Source organism: Mastomys coucha, unplaced genomic scaffold (genome assembly GCF_008632895.1).
Source record: "Mastomys coucha isolate ucsf_1 unplaced genomic scaffold, UCSF_Mcou_1 pScaffold21, whole genome shotgun sequence".
Taxonomy (NCBI): domain Eukaryota; kingdom Metazoa; phylum Chordata; class Mammalia; order Rodentia; family Muridae; genus Mastomys; species Mastomys coucha.
Genome location: NW_022196904.1, coordinates 139,954,936 through 139,971,569, shown reverse-complemented (window position 1 = coordinate 139,971,569; position 16,634 = coordinate 139,954,936). Strand labels below are relative to the sequence as shown.

At 46.2% G+C, this 16,634-nt stretch overlaps 1 protein-coding gene across 1 annotated transcript; it reads left to right on the top strand.

Moving 5' to 3' along the window:
* The first annotated feature begins 22 nt into the window (after window positions 1-22).
* Slc3a2 (solute carrier family 3 member 2) lies at window positions 23-15,279 on the top strand. The gene is made up of 10 exons (XM_031389571.1): window positions 23-405; window positions 8,560-8,970; window positions 9,403-9,576; window positions 10,439-10,533; window positions 12,712-12,780; window positions 12,879-12,937; window positions 13,077-13,257; window positions 13,341-13,481; window positions 14,569-14,652; window positions 14,756-15,279. Exons 1-10 carry the CDS (start codon window positions 294-296, stop codon window positions 15,125-15,127), a joined length of 1,698 nt encoding a protein of 565 aa, XP_031245431.1. The 5' UTR covers window positions 23-293; the 3' UTR covers window positions 15,128-15,279.
* Window positions 15,280-16,634: the final 1,355 nt, after the last annotated feature.

Below are 16,634 nucleotides of genomic sequence, written 5' to 3'. Positions count from 1 at the left end.
TGCGAGCTGGAGGAATTGTGGGTAGAGGATTCCGCCCTAAGGCGCGTGTGGAGAGCTCCGCCTCTGAATTTGCAGAGCGGAAAAAGAGGCGCAGGCGCTTTAGGAGAGTGTATCCGTACGCCTTTGGCGCTGCTGCTAGGCGGTTCCTAACCACTGCGGGTGAAACGTCATCGCTGGAGGTTTGGCTTCGCGACCCTTACAGTTCGACTATCCAGGTCACAACCACCAATATCCATACGTTGACCTGATTCCTTACCCTCATTCACGTAAAGCCCGCGTGTCGATCCATCTCTATGGATCCCGAACCTACTGAACACTCCACCGGCAGTGTCTCGGTTCCCCGCCAGCCGCCCAGCGCGCAGACGGGGCTTGATGTCCAGGTTGTCAGCGCAGCGGGCGACTCAGGTACTGGGCCCTGGGCTGAGCTCGGTTGGATTTTCGCTTCCTTGCATGGAGCCTTTTAGAGAAACACAATAAGGACTAGATGCCCTGCGTCATTCTGGAGACCGATTTTTTTGTGTTTTGGTTCCTGGTCTGTTTTGGCCCGGTTGAATGAAGTAGGGCCAACATTAGATGTCATTTATGGAGCATGCTGCATGTTTCTGTTTTTAGCAGTGCTATAGAGTAAAGCTGCTGCTATGTGCATGTGTAGACAAGTTGCTATGCTACTGAGTCTGAAACCTCCACACAACTGGGCTTACCGTTTAAAGCACCCAATATGAGTTACTATTCCACACTACTAAGAGTTAGGGATAAGCCGGGCGGTGGTGGCGCGCGCCTTTAATCCCAGCACTTGGGAGGCAGAGGCAGGCGGATTTCTGAGTTCAAGGCCAGCCTGGTCTACAGAGTGAGTACCAGGACAGCTGGGGCTACAGAGAGAAACCCTGTCTCGAAAAACCAAACAAACAAAAAAAAGAGTTAGGGATAACCCTCATTTTATACATGGGTGGTCTTAGATATAACGAGCTCTGGGGGGAGCAATTCTTATAATTTACCAATTGTCTAGGTCGCAGCTATAGACTGGTTATTGAGACTATGCAGCAGCATCACCTCATTAGTCATATGCATATAGCAAACATCTGTATGCATAAGCTTGCCTTATGAACAATCATCATTACTCTCTTACTAGTTGCTCTTCTGCATGACCTTACTTAATAATCCTCCTATTCAAGTTGGAAGGTGTTAAGGTAAAGTATTGGGTGAGAAACCTGGGGCCCAAAGAGGTTAAGTCATTTGCTGAATGTTATCCAGATAAACAGTATCAGATCCAAGGTATAAATCCAGGCAGCCTGATTCCAAAATCAGCACTTGCAGAAGACCCTGGTTCAATTCCCAGCTAGTAGCCATCTGCAGTTCCAGTTCCAGAATATCCAATACCCACATCTGGCCTCCAAGGGCAACTGACACACACGTGGTACTCACACACCTAAAGTAAATAAGTTTAATTAAAAAAAATAATGCCGGGCATGTTAATACATGCCTTTAGTCCCAAGGGAGGCAGGATCATGCAGAGTTTGAGGAACTCAGCATGGGCCACATAATGAGTTCTTGTCCAGCCAGGGCTACATAGTTGAAACTCTGTCTCAAAAAACAAACAAACAAACAAAAAAAAGGAATTTTAATTTTCCTTTTTGTTTTGTTTTGTTGTTTTTTTGTTTTTTGTTTTTTCGAGACAGGGTTTCTCAGTATAGCCCTGGCTGTCCTGGAACTCACTCTATAGACCAGGCTGACCTCAAACTCAGAAATCCAGTCTGCCTGCCTCTGCCTCCCAAGTGCTGGGATTAAAGGTGTGTGCCACCACTGCCCGGCCCTTTTTGTTTTTTTAAATAGGGTTTTTATGTGTAGTCTTGGCTGTCCTTGAACTTGTTTTATAGACTGACTAGTCTGGTCTCAAACTCACAGAGATCCACCTGCCTCTACCTCCGGAGTGCTTTTTTTTTAAGGGTGGATTCTGTAGTGTTTACAACAGGAGTTGAAGTGGTGATTTAGGGCTGGAGAGATGGCTCAGCGGTTAAGAGCACTGACTGCTCGTCCTGAGTTCGAATCCCAGTGACCACATGGTGGCTCACAACCATCTGTAATGAGATCTGACGCACTCTTCTGGTGTGTCTGAAGACAGCTACAGTGTACTTACATTTAATAAATAAAATAAATCTTAAAAAAAAAGTGGCGATTTAGCAATTCAGATCAAATGATGTTCTTATAGAGGGCCTAAGTTTAGTTCCTAGTACCCCTGTTATGTGGCTTATAGACACCTGTAACTCCAGCTCCAGGGAATCTAACTCTGTTCTGGCCTTCTTGGGCACCTGTTCACACGAGGCATATATTTGTGAATACACAGACATACACATAAATAAAAATTAAAAGAAAAAGAACAAAAACAAACCAAAACAAAATAATCCATTTCCCAGATAAGAGTCACACACACACACACACACACACACACACACACACACACACACACACACGTATGTATGTATGTATATATCAGGCAGGACCTGGGAGGAGGGAACCAATAAGGCAACTCTATCTTCCTCTGCCTTCCTAGTGCTGGGATTAAAGGCATGCCACCACACTTGGCTCATATAAGCAATCTTGACTAAAATAATATAACTTTTATTTCCTAGAATTGTCTTTTGAGTTATTTGTTCTTTAATAAGTCGAATAAAATCATATGTTTCATCTAGTGTTTGTATTGAGTTGTGTTTCAACTTTTAAAAATTACACCTTAACTCATTAGTTTTTTTCTTTTCATTTATTTGTGTGTGTGTGTGTGTGTGTGTGTGTGTGTGTTGTGTGTGGGGGTTCAGGAGTGTGCGTGCTCTAGCATATCTGGAAGTCACAGGTTAACTTTGAGGAGTCAGTTATGTCCTTACAGTTTTGGGTTACAGGGGTTGATCTTAGGCCCTCGGGGTTGTGCAGCAAGCATTTTTACCTGATGAACCTTCACACCAGCCCATGGCTTTGTTTTGTTTTGTTTTGAGTCATGTTCTTATGTAGCCCAAGTTGGCCTGAAACTCCATATCTATCCAAGGATGAGATGGCTTTGAACTTTGGATCCTCTTGTCTCCAAAGTTTTGAGTACTGCGATTGCAAGTGTGTGCTAGGATACCAGGTTTTATGAGGCAGTGAGTTTCAAACCCATGACTTTTTGTATGCTAGCAAGCTCTCTACTAACTGAGCTACATCCCCAGTCTTACCCGGGGCTGTTTTTTGTTTGTTTGTTTGTTTGCCACAAACTGTCACACTCCAGTTTGTTCCCTTCTAACCTATTCTTTACGTTGTAGCTTGAATGTTCAATTCGCAGCACCCACATGGCAGCTAACAACCACCTGTAACTTAAGTTCCAGGGAATCTGACACCCATTTCTGGTCTCCTAGGGCACCAGACAGGCACACAGTGCACAGATATCCATGCAAACAAAACACCCTTACACATAAAGTTAAAAACAAAACAAGACAACAAAACCCCAACTGTTGAGTTCACTTCCTCCTGTACAATGTTTCACTGCTCCTTTGCTATCTTAAGGCTACAATCCAGTTTGGCTAATACTTTTGTAAAGAAACATTGCTCCCTTGTCAATTTGTTTCTGTCCCAGTTTTCTTCCTGTTGCTGTGATAAAATACCCTGACAAAAAGAAACTTAGGGGAGAGAGAGGTTTATTGTAGCTTACAACTTCTGGTTACAGTCCATCATTGTCAGAGAGTCAAGACAAGCCTCAAAAAGCCACATTACGGGCGGTGGTGGCGCACACCTTTAATCCCAGCACTTGAGGCAGAGACAGGAGGATTTCTGAGTTTGAGGCCAGCCTGGTCTACAGAGTGAGTTCCAGGACAACCAGGGCTATACAGAAAGACCCTGTCTCAAAAAACCAAAAAAAAAAGCCACATTACATCTGTAGCCAAGAACAACCCAATGTGGACAATCCCTCATTGAGACTCTCTTCCCAGGTGATTTAGGTCGTGTCAAGTTGGTAGTTAAAGCTGACCATTCATTTCTCTTTTAAACAGATCATGCAATTATTTATTTTGTGAGTGAGCCCATATATGCAAGTATGCCTCTGTGCACATGTAGAGGTCAAAGGGCAACTTTCAGGAGTTGTTTCTCTTCTACTGTGGGTCCCAGGGACTGACAGGCTTGAAGGCAAGTACCTTAAATTGCTGAGCTGCCTCACCAGTTCTCCCCCTGAGCCCAACCCACCACTTTCACCAGCCACAAAATGCTTGAGAGTTGATCTTATGCAGGTGAATCATCTCCCCACTGTCTAAGAGGATATAAGACACAAACAGAATACAATATGTAATTATTAATAGGGAGATAGATGATATATAGGCACATACATGCTAGGTGGTGCTCGACCACTAAGCACATAGAAACACACAGTTTGTTTTTTGAGAGCTTGGTTTTGAGGCCTTATTCCTCTTGCCTCAACTTCCCTCTATATTTTTGACTGATTTTTTTTTTTTTTTTTTTTTTTTTTTTTTTTCAGTTTCAACTGATACTCCATCACTGGCTAGAGTACCGATGAATGTTTAGTCAAAGAACAATTCTGCCCCCACCTGGTAGCAAGAGGCACTGCCTCCTTGTAGTGGAAATCTGCAAATGAGTAGAGCTTCATTTGGAACTGGGAGACCCCAGTGCAGAAGTTCTCTCAGTCTTAGTTTTAGGGACTTGAACATGTTAAGCACATACTGTACCACTAAGCTATAGCCCTAACATTATTTATTTATTTAATAATTTGTTTTTTTTAGTTACTTATATATTCATGCGAGTGGGTGCTACATAGCAAGTGTGGAGTTCAGGAGTTTTTTTGAGGGTTGGTTCTTTCCACCCACCATGTGGGTCCCTGGGATTGAACTCAGGTCATTATACCTGATAGCTGAGGCTATTCCCTGTTTAGCCATCTCACCAGGCCCTAACTTAATTTTTTCTGTCTTCTATGGTTCTGAGGATTGATCCCTGGGGCCTTGTGTGTGCTTGGCAAGTAAGTGCTCCTACTACTGAACAACTAACAGATTAATTTTAAAGGTTTATTTATTTTATGTGTGTGGTTGTTTAATGTCTACACATCATGTGTGTGTAGTGTCCGTGGATACCAGGAGAGGGCATAGGAGCTCCTGGAACTGGAATTATAGTTGTTAGCTGACCTGTGAGTGCTAGGAATTGAACCCTGGATCTATGGAATAGCAGTCAGCCCTCTTAAGCACTGAGCCATCTCTCTACCCCCCCACTATTATTTTTGAGATGATGTTTCCCTCTGTAGCCTACGTTGGCTTATAACTTGTAATCTTCCTGTCTCAGCCTTCTAAAGTGTTAGGAATCCAGGAATTAGGGTGCTCCTCAACTCTAATTCCCTTCCACTTAATTTTTTGACACTGTTTAAGAATATGACTACCACTGGTGAGATGGCTCAGTGGGTAAGAGCACTGACTGCTCTCCCAAAGGTCCTGAGTTCAAATCCCAGCAACCACATGGTGGCTCACAACCATCCATAATGAGATCTGACTCCCTCTTCTGGTGTGTCTATATAATAATAAAATTAAAAAAAAAAAGTAAAACATTTTTCAAAGAATATGACTACCTCTATTAATAGCTGGTACCCACAAGTTCTGCCTTGCATTTCTTCCTTTGTGTGTTCTGTTCAAGACACCCTATATTACATAGGTGCTTTTTTGCATGATGCATAAATGATGGTGGTTTTGATGGGGCTCTAGGTTACTGGCTTTTAGTTCTTCCAGTATTTTTGGTTTTGCTTCAGCGTGGAAGAACTATTTCAAGGTTATCAAAGACAGGCTGGATCGGTGTGACATTAGGACTTGATAGGGTTAGACAGTGTTCAGCACATGATAGAATGTTCTGGAAGTGTTGTAACTCAGTGTTTCCTGGTCACTTTGTACTTTGGTCACATGTGATAAATGTGGTGGTTCATTCCTATCATCATTGCATTCTCAGTGGCTCAGCTGTGCCTCTCCCTTTCTAGTCAGTCTTGGAGGCACCGCTTAGCTTCTAAATGATGCAGAAGTTCCTCTCACCAGGATATTCCTGCTGACTTTGGTAAATGTCTTCCCAGCACCTTTCCTTGGGCTTCAGTTCTCATTATGGCCTCACACAATCAACTCATCTCAGCACAGCTATTGTATTTACCTCATTTTTGTTTTTGTTGTTGTTTGTTTCTGAGTCAGGGTTTTATGTAGCCCAGGCTGGCCTCAAACTTGTGTAGTTGAGGGTTCCTTTGAACTTTTCATGCCTCCACTTCCAAGTGCTGAGGTTTTAGGCCTGTGCTTCCTCTGTGCCTGGTTTATATGGTGCTAAGGATAGAACTCAGGGCTTTCAAATGCTAAGCAAGCACTCTACTGACTGAGCTACATCCCCAGCCCTTCATTCTTCATTGCTTCTCCTGTGGCCGATTGAACCCTGGGCCTTGCATCTGGTAGGCAGGTACCTGTCCCCTAAACTGTGTCTCCAGCCCTTTAAGTTTGTATTAGTCAACTGTGTTAGTCACTGTGCTACATCCCAGGTAAGGGAAAGTAATGTACTCTAGAGCATTGAGGAATGCTGTCACTTGAGTGAGGAACAGTAACTTAGCAGGGAAACCCAAACAGCAGAGCAGATTAAGACTGGAAATGCCGTGTATTGTGAGATTGGCAGGTGCTAGAAAGCTGCTATGGCTAGACAGCAGTGATTAGGAAGGTGTGCTGGGTGAAAAGATTGATGGCGGTTCACTTCTCTAAGACGCTTAGGAATAGATTTCTGCCAGTTGGATGGGGCGGGGGGGGGGGGGGGGGGGGAGTGCTGCTGGGAGATACTGTGTTACCTTAAATCTTATTTTGTGGAGGGCAGTGAGCATGTGTGGAGGTCAGAAGACAGCTTTTGGGAGTCAGTTTTCTTTTCACTGAGGAGTGAACTCAGGTTGTCAGGCTTGGTAGGTAAGCACCGTTACCAGATGAACATCTTGTTGGTTTGATCCATCTTGTTGTTTTCAATCTGGTCGATTGAAACACGGTGTTTCTAGGGAGCATTTCATTAAACCTTCTCAAGGAGTGCTTCTATTTCACAGTCCACAAACCTTGATCTTCCATGCTGGGTATAAAGTCTGTCTTGGACTTTTCTTATCTGTCATGCTCAGAGCAAGGTAGGACTCTTATCAACTGTGGACACTGGCATGACCCTTAACCTCCCCCCACTTTGCCTCTTCCTAGGAGCTGGCTTATAGACTTTTCTCTAGTGAGGCCGGGGAGGACCTTTGGGAACTCAAAAAGACAGCGGAGGTGATGAGACTTTTCAGATCCCTTCCTCTCTACTGTTCAGACCTTGGCTTCTGCCTTCTTCCAAATGCACAGCAACCTTGGCTGCCAGCCTAGGTGGGGAGAGGGAGAAAGGACCTGTTGTTTTCCCTCTGCTTCTCTCTGAAAATAACCCAGTTGGCTGTGGTAAAGAACACAAAGTTCCTGAGATTGTTGGCACCTCCTAGAGTTGATGTCTGCTTGTCCCTGCTGCAAACCCAGTCTGCCCCATTTACCCTTCCTCTTGCCAAGGACCTCTGCGGGGGGGGGGGGGGGGGAAAGGGGGGGCAGCTGAGAAACTTTGAAAAGTGTGAGGGAACTAAGCTGCCTCCAGGGCCTCAGTCAACTGATGTAGCCCAGGACACTGGAGGGTTTGAGTTATTGCAAAGTGGTTAAGAGCCAGAACTGCTTGGATATTAAAAGGGTAGATGCCTCAATACCTTTGAAATGTTTATTACAGCCCCATCAGTCTCTTCTGGATGCCTGATTCCCAGTAATTCAACATTCTTACTAGTAACTAGGGTAGGTAGGATAAGAAGGGTAGTGACCACTTCAATGCTGCAGTTGAATTTTAAAATTAAGAAGCACAGACGAGAGCTGGTTCTATGCAATTGATGAAGCAAAGGATTGGAGTGGGTGCCCAGTAAATAGTTGCTGCCTGAGGAATTGAATTCAAGTCTTGAAAGGTGAGTGCGGGTAAGCCCCGAGGGGAATCCAGCAGCTCAGCTAAGTCCGGGAGTCTGAGAAGTGTGGGTAAAGCAGAAGTGGGATGTCGTGCCAAGGACTGTGTGAAGTTAGGGAGATCAGATGTTAGTCTGTGTGAAGTTGGGGAGATCAGATATTAGCCTGAGCAGAGCCTGGGTTGGTGATGTGGATGGAGACTAGTGTCATCTTGTGGAAGAGGCCTCGCAGGGTAAGGGGCCCGAAGGTCGGAGGAGGGGCTTTAGAACCTGGTCTGGACAAATTCACGTTTGTTATTCTAAGGGTTACTGACTACAAGCTCAGCTTCCCAGACTCTGGCAGGAATAAGCATTAGGGATAGACTGGCGTTTGCAGCGAGGCTGGAGGTGCGGAAAGACTTCTCTGCATCCCTTTAAGAGGCGGACCGGGGCGGAGTCCTGGGTCACTTCCCCGCCGCCACGCCCGCCCGGCGGCAGAAGCAGTTGGGGAAGCTAAGCTAGCCTCACGGCCACGGGACCCTTCTCTAAAGGGGGATCCAGGCAGGATTAGAGCTGCCCCACTGACTACAAGCCGTGTCGTGTCACCGTTTCTGCAGGCACCATGAGCCAGGACACCGAAGTGGACATGAAAGATGTGGAGCTGAACGAGCTAGAACCGGAGAAGCAGCCTATGAATGCGGCGGACGGGGCGGCGGCCGGGGAGAAGAACGGTCTGGTGAAGATCAAGGTGGCCGAGGACGAGACGGAGGCCGGGGTCAAGTTTACCGGTTTATCCAAGGAGGAGCTACTGAAAGTAGCGGGCAGTCCGGCCTGGGTGCGCACCCGCTGGGCGCTGCTGCTGCTCTTCTGGCTCGGTTGGCTGGGCATGCTGGCTGGCGCCGTGGTTATCATCGTTCGGGCGCCGCGCTGCCGTGAGCTGCCGGTACAAAGATGGTGGCACAAGGGCGCCCTCTACCGCATAGGCGACCTTCAGGCCTTCGTAGGCCCGGACGTGGGAGGCATAGCTGGTGAGTAGGGTGCGCACCCTCATCCCTTACCCCCGTGTGCCCCTCGTTTAATCGGGCATCTGCTGCTCTCTTCCTTCCTCCTTGTCCTCTCTAGAACGCTGATGGTCCTTTACTGCACCCTATTTTCTGGGACGACTCCCCGGCAAACAATCCCCTCCTTTCTTTCTTTAAAAAAAACCTGCTAACCCGACCCCTACTTCTTCCTAAGGGTGCCTGACTCAGCACATCCTTTCTCCTCCCCCCCCCCCCCCCCCCCCCCAACCACGCGGCCCCTGAGCCAGTTCAAACCAGTTTCTGAAGTAATGTGTGAGGCTCCTTGCGTCAGCTACTTTGTCTCGTGATCCAACCCCCTTTAGAGGGAGTCGGGGAATGTGGAGGCTGGAGGCTTTTCATGCCCTACTGGTTAACCCAACCCTCTCCTGCTCCTCATAGGTCTGAAGAACCATTTGGAGTATTTGAGCACCCTGAAGGTGAAGGGCCTAGTGTTAGGCCCAATTCACAAGAACCGGAAGGATGAAGTCAATGAGACCGACTTGAAGCAGATTGATCCCGCTTTTGGCTCCCAGGAAGATTTCAAAGAACTTCTACAAAGTGCCAAGAAAAAGAGTAGGTCTTTCGCAGGAAGCAGAAAGGGTTTGGCATTCTGGCCGAGAAACAGGATAGGGTTTGTGTCTGGTTTTGTCCTAACTGGCTCAGTTTTTTAGGGCAGTCACAGGGGAGATAGGATATGATTCACACTAAACAATGTGGTTCATGTGTGAGGGTAACTTTTATTTATTTATTTATTTTGGTTTTGAGGTAGGGTCTCACCATGTAACTGGTTGGTTGGCCAGTTCCTTACTACCATGACCAGGCTGGATGAGAGTTTATTAGAGCCCCACTGATCCCGAGTGCTAGGCTTTAGTGTGTCTCCATGGCTCGATACAATAAAAATGGCCTTTAAATGTATAAAGTAGATCCTATATATGTAAGAATTCAAGTACTGCTTTATAGCTCAATATAGAGGGCTGAAAATGTAGCTCAGTTTGTAAGAGTGCTTGTCTAGTGCCCATGGAGTCCTGAGTTTGATTCCTCAGCACAACATAAACAGATGTGGAAGCACGTGCCTATAATCCCACACTTGGGAAGTAGAAGTGGGAGGTTATTTATCTTCAGGCAGCCAGCCCACATACACAAAACCCTGACTTCATGGGAGCGGGGTGGGGGGAATAAGAAAGAACCCAAAACCTCCATATGGAAACATGGTGGAAGACTATACCTTGTGTGTGTATGTGGGGGTGGGGGAGTAACCCCTGACCCAGTAGTTACTTGCTCTAGACTTGCTCTAGTGTAAACCACCTGAGGGGTTTTTTAAGTTTCATTCAGATTTTGTACAAACCATACATAGGTGCACTTAGTAACCTTGTGTTCAAGTTCCCTGATTCCTCTTCTTCCCCAAAGAATTTCTCTCAACTGGTTATTTTTCTAGGCATTCACATCATTTTGGACCTCACTCCCAACTACCAGGGCCAGAGCGCATGGTTCCTCCCTGAGCAGGCTGACACTGTAGCCACCAAAGTGAAGGTGAGGTTTATGGCTGATGGCATACAGATGCTGGGGCTGTGTGCACCGAGTGTGCTCCTCCCAGGCAGCAGCACCTCTTCTTCTTGTTTCTTTTCTGACTGCTCTTTTTGTGTGTGTGTTTCCTTTACTCTAGAAGCAAGGCTCTGCCAGGAAGGGAATTTCTCAGATGTCAGTCTGGAAGTTTAATTTTTCTTTTTGTGATAGGAAGTCTTTTCTTTCTCTGTGGGAATCCTGACCTGATTGGTTTCCCAGTTTTTGTTTGATGTATTTGGAACGGAGCCCAGTCTGAAATTATAAGTACTAGAGTCTTACTATGTATCTGGGATTTTATCTTCCCCCATATTTTATTATTTTTTAAAAGAGTTAGCTCCACTATGAGTGCTTTTTAAGATTTGTTTTTGTGTATATGAATATTTGCCTGCATGTATGTTCGTACACCATGTGCATGTCTGGTACACCAGGAAAGGGTGTTGGATCCTCTGGAGCTGAAGTTACAGACAGTTGTGAGCTGCTGTGTAGGTGCTGGGAACTGAACCTGGCTCTTCTGCAAAAGTGGCAAGCTCTTAGCTCTGCGGAAGCTATCATCTCTCTAGCCTCCTGTCCCAAGTATTTTATACCTGTTTTCTGATTTTTTTTTAAAATATTTATTTATTTATTCTATGTAAGTACACTGTAACTGTATTCAGACACTCCAGAAGAGGGTGTCAGATCTCATTACGGATGCTTGTGCGCCACCATGTCTCTGGGATTTGAACTCAGGACCTTTGGAAAAGCAGCCAGTGTTCTTACCCACTGAATCATCTCATCAGCCCTCTAATTTGTTTTTGTAAACCCACAAAATACCTGTTACTGCCAATCTGTTAGTGAAGAAACTGAGATGTAGTCACTTCATGTGTTCCAAACTGGAAGTCTCAAGGAGTCTTCTGGTCTGCCCCTACCTTGAGGTAGTGGCTTAAACTTGGTACCCACCAGGCTAGGGTAAAGCTTCTAATGTCAGCCTAGCTTCTGATGCGTAGTTTTAGGACACTGGCAGGTCCAGGATGGACATAAGTAGAGGCAGATGCTGACACTTGGGTTCTAAGTATGTGGGTGAGTATCATCATCCAGTTTGGCTCTTGGTAGTTGCTGGGAGATTTGTGTTCTAGAACTCCTTTGCTGAGGATAACCTTAAACTCCCAAGTGCTGGGATTCTATACTTAATAGGAAGTTTGTTAAAAGTTATGGATAAGAGAGTTCAAAGTAGAGAAAGGCCTAGCACCTGAGAGTTGGAGGAGGCAGAAGGATGAGAGATTACAAAGGACAGCTTCAGTTATATAGTTAGTTGGAGAATGGTCTGAAATCAAAAAGAAAAGTTACTGGTATGATTTTTCAGGTGGTAGCCTCAGATGAAGATGGGAGAACAAGTGAGAAGGGAAGAAAGGGAGTGTGGGGGGCGGGGTTCTGTGCTGCTGAGTGGCTGTTGAAGCCAGGGCTTAAACCTTCAGGCCTGGGCCTGCTCTACAGAGCTCGCCTCTTTTCAGATGTCTCAACAGCCCTCAGGCTGTGTTTTGAATTTCAAACTTCATTCTTGGCCTTGCTCCCAGCAGCTCTTGTAGGAGAGTACACACACTCTAAACCTTAGGAAACAGAGGTGCCTTAGGATCCTATCTCCACTGTTCCCCAGTTATAATCTTGGCCATGTCTTCTTCTCTGAGCCCATTTCTTCATCTTCAGCTTGAGAGTATTTTCAGTCCACATACTAGGTGTTAAGTGTTAGAGCTGGGCCTGCATGTTTTCTCTTGGGTCATTTCTGTAGCTGTTAAAAGTAAAGGTATGTGATTTGCCAAAGGCAGGACAGAGAATAGAAAAATGCTATTACACAGTAAGCACGTGGGTGGGGCACCAAGGGCTAACCTTTGAAACTGGGAGACTGAACCCGGTTTTCTATAGGTCCCAGGGAAATTTGAGGTAGGTGAGGGCTTGCTTGTATGTTGATCTTTCTTGTTTTTTTTTTTGTTTTGTTTTTTTTAAGTTTCTCGAGACAGGGTTTCTCTGTGTAGCCCTGGCTGTCCTGGAACTCACTCTGTAGACCAGGCTGGCCTCGAACTTAGAAATCTGCCTGCCTCTGCCTCCCAAGTGCTGGGATTAAAGGCGTGCGCCACCACTACCCAACCTTTCCTGTTCTTTTGTCCCCTGTAGGAAGCTCTGAGTTCTTGGTTGCAGGACGGTGTGGATGGTTTCCAAGTTCGGAATGTGGGATACCTGACGGTGAGTACCCTTTTTGCATTGAGAATTTGGTGACAAGAGTGGGTCTCAGCTAGGGCTAAGTGACGTTCCCTGTTCTGATCCTGCTTTTTCTCTACTAGAATGCATCCTTGTACTTGGCTGAGTGGCAGAATATCACCAAGAACTTCAGTGAGGACAGGTAGGTGCCCAGCATCCCTGCCTGGCTGAGCCCATTGTGAGAGCCTCAAGAGGGGAGTTTCCTAGTCTTGAGAACTCTTCTCTTTTATTCTTTATCTCCTGACATTTTCTAATGACACTCCTATCCTTGCTTTGTGCAGGCTTTTGATTGCGGGGACTGAGTCCTCTGACCTGCAGCAAATTGTCAACATACTTGAATCCACCAGTGACCTGCTGTTGACTAGTTCATACCTGTCAAATTACACTTTAACTGGGGAGCGTACTAAATCCCTAGTCACTAGGTATTTGAATGCCACTGGCGGTCACTGGTGCAGCTGGAGTGTAAGTACCGTGCTGGTGGGTTTAGGGGAAGGTGAAAAGTAGTAGGTGAAGGGTGGACATGCTCAAAGGTATGTCTTCTCCAGGTGTCGCAGGCAGGACTCCTGACGACCTTCATACCGAATCAGCTTCTCCACCTCTACCAGCTGCTGCTGTTCACTCTGCCAGGGACTCCTGTTTTCAGCTACGGGGATGAGCTTGGCCTTCAGGCAGGCCTTCCTGGACAGGTACCACTTGTCTTCTGCCCAGCACAGTGTAGGAAATAGTGTTTATCACATTATAAAACACTGCAAGTGGCAAAGGACAGACAACAACCTTGGGGGGGAACTTTGTATTTTTTTTTTAAGATTTATTTATATATGTATATGAGTACACACCGTAGCTGTAAAGATAGTTGTGAGCCTTCATCTGGCTGTTGCGAATTGTACCTCTGCTAGCTCCAGTCAACTGCGCTCGCTCCGGTCTGCTCGCTCCACTCGATTAGTCCGTGATCTCTTAGGCCCAAAGATTAATTTATTATTATAAATAAGCACACTGTAGCTGTCTTCAGACACACCAGAAGAGAGTGTCAGATTATTACAGATGGTTGTGACCCTCCGTGTGGTTGCTGGGATTTGAACTCAGGACCTTCGGAAGAGCAGTTGATGCTCTTATCCACTGAGCCATCTCACCAACCCAGAGGTGGAACTTTGTCAGTCGTTTTGTGAGCTACATGGCAAGTGTGTATCTTTTAAACAGGGTTTTCCTATTGTCAGACTCATTGTATAGCCTCTGCTAGCCTCAGACACCATGTAGCCCATTCTGGAATGGAACTCAGCTGGGAGTACTTGTGTATCTGAGTGGGTGGTGTGGGGGTAGGCACATACACAGAGGTCAGAGGACGGTTTTATGGAGTGAGTTCTTGCCTTTAGCCTTTATGTGGGGTCTGGGGATCAAGCTCAGGTTGTCAGCCTGCCTGGTGCTTTTGCCCGTTGAGCCATCACCCCAGACCCCAAGGACCTATTTTCAAAGGTAAGGTCTGGTATCTGGTAAGATGTTCAGAATGGTAGCAAGCATTTGTTTGACAGTAGTATTTTGTACCCATTGGCTAGAGGCTTTGAGCCCTCTGGGAACTGAAGCTTAGTGAGAGTCTGGACAAGCAGAAGGATACATAGTGGTGGTTACCATGATGAGGTCCTGTCACGGGGCGTTGCCACAAAGGCATCTACCAGCAGAGAACGACCCAAAATGATGAAATGGAAATAGAGACTGGGAGGAAGGAGAATGGACCCACCTTTTTTTTTTTTTTAAAGTCCCACATTCTCTGTTTGTTAGCCTGAGAAGGCCCCATTCATGCCGTGGAATGAGTCGAGCATCTTTCACGTCCCAAGACCTGTAAGTCCCAACATGACAGTGAAGGTAAGCAGTTTAGGCCTTACCCTCATGGCAGGCAGGTGCCTTACAGATAGATGTACAGAGATCCCCCTCATTCCTTCCTTCCGTGTGTGTCCCTCATTTTCAGGGCCAGAATGAAGACCCTGGCTCCCTCCTTACCCAGTTCCGGATGCTGAGTGACCTTCGGGGTAAGGAGCGCTCTCTGTTGCACGGTGACTTCCACGCACTGTCTTCCTCACCTGGCCTCTTCTCCTACATCCGCCACTGGGACCAGAATGAGCGTTACCTGGTGGTGCTCAACTTCCAGGACGTGGGCCTGTCAGCCAGGGTAGGATCCTCCAACCTCCCTGCTGGCATAAGCCTGCCAGCCAGTGCTAAACTTTTGCTTAGTACTGACAGTGCCAGGCAAAGCCGTGAGAAGGACACCTCCCTGGAGCTGGAAAACCTGAGCCTGAGTCCTCATGAGGGCTTGCTGCTGCAGTTCCCCTTTGTGGCCTGACCCTACCTCCGCAGAACCTACCACCCTCCTTTGTTCTCCCCAGGCCTTTTGAATTCTGGCCTTTCTCTCCTTGTTTTTAAACTTTTGCAGATTAATATGAATGCTTACACTGGGTGTTTTTGTCTTCAAATAAAAAAATCACCCCTGCCTCACCAGGTTGTGTCTTTCCTTTCATCATAGAAGGATTTTCTCTTGCTCCTATTCTCCTTTGCTCCTCCCTACCCCTGCCATAGTCTCAGCCAGTTCTATACAGCTATTCCAGCTCTTAAATTAGTCATTTAGAGATCAAGGCTAGAGAAGGGCCCTTCCAGGGTTAACAGCAAGGTGTCTGGGCTGGAGCAGCCACACCTCCTCACTCTGGCCCAAGACATAGTCGCCAACTCTTCCTGTCTCTCTTAGCACAGTCTCTTAAAAAAAGGGGGGGGGGCATAGCTGGACAGTGGTGGTGCATGCTTCTAATCCCAGCACCTGGGAGGCAGAAGCAGGTGGATTTTTGAGTTCCAGGCCAGCCTGGTCTACAGAGTGAGTTCCAGGACAGCCAGGGCTTGTCTTGAAAAATACCAAAAAAAAAAAAAAAAAAAAAAAAAAAAAAAAAAAAAAAAAGAAAAAAGAAAAAAAAGGGGTGGAATGAGTTGAAGACTTGCACACTGCCAGGGCCTAGGGCTTCCCTTATTGACCCTTTGGTGAGGCACTTACCATATATACAGGACTCTGATTCCCAGCACCCAGTTGATATCCAAGCCAACAAGACAAACCCTTTGCTTCCTTAGGATATGTAATCTCTTGTGTGGAAATGGAGAAGAAATAAGGAATAAACATTTTTGTCTAATGGATATGAATGAGTGGTCAAAAAGGAAAAGGAGCTGGAGAGGTGGCTCAGAGGTTAAGAGCACTGGCTGCTCTTGTAGAGGCTGCCCAGGTTCAGTTCCCAGCATCCACGTGGTGGCTCACAACCATCATTTACTCCTTTTCTTGGGATCAGCACCCACTTCTAGTTTTGTAGGCACCAGGCTTGCATTTGGTGTACAAGTATAAGTGCAGGAAAAGCACACATAAGTAAGATAGGAAAAACAAAACTAGAGGGATGTTTTTGAGAGCAGGAGGTTTGGGTTTGAGTTTGGAGGTGGTCTAAACAAGAGAGGTGAGTTAACTCATGGATGTGGTCCAGTCCCAAGTCAAAAACAGTAGGTTATACTATTACAATGGCCAAAGTTAGACACTGGGTGGGTCTGGGGAAGGATTTTGGTTATATGAATGGGAGCATGGTTGGTGCTCATGAAGCAGGAGTAAATGAGTAAGGAATGAAGGTTATTCAGCAAGGGGTGGGCAAATCACAAAGGGCTTCATAAGGCCTTTTATAAGAGGGTGCACAGTTTGGTAGGCTATACAGGGGCTGTGGGATTGCCCTTCCAATAGCAGCTGCAAGCCACTGTCTTCTGAGCTCCCCCAGGTTGGCTATATATGCTAAGATGAGTCACAGGGTCCTTTTATTAGTAAAAGGATAGAC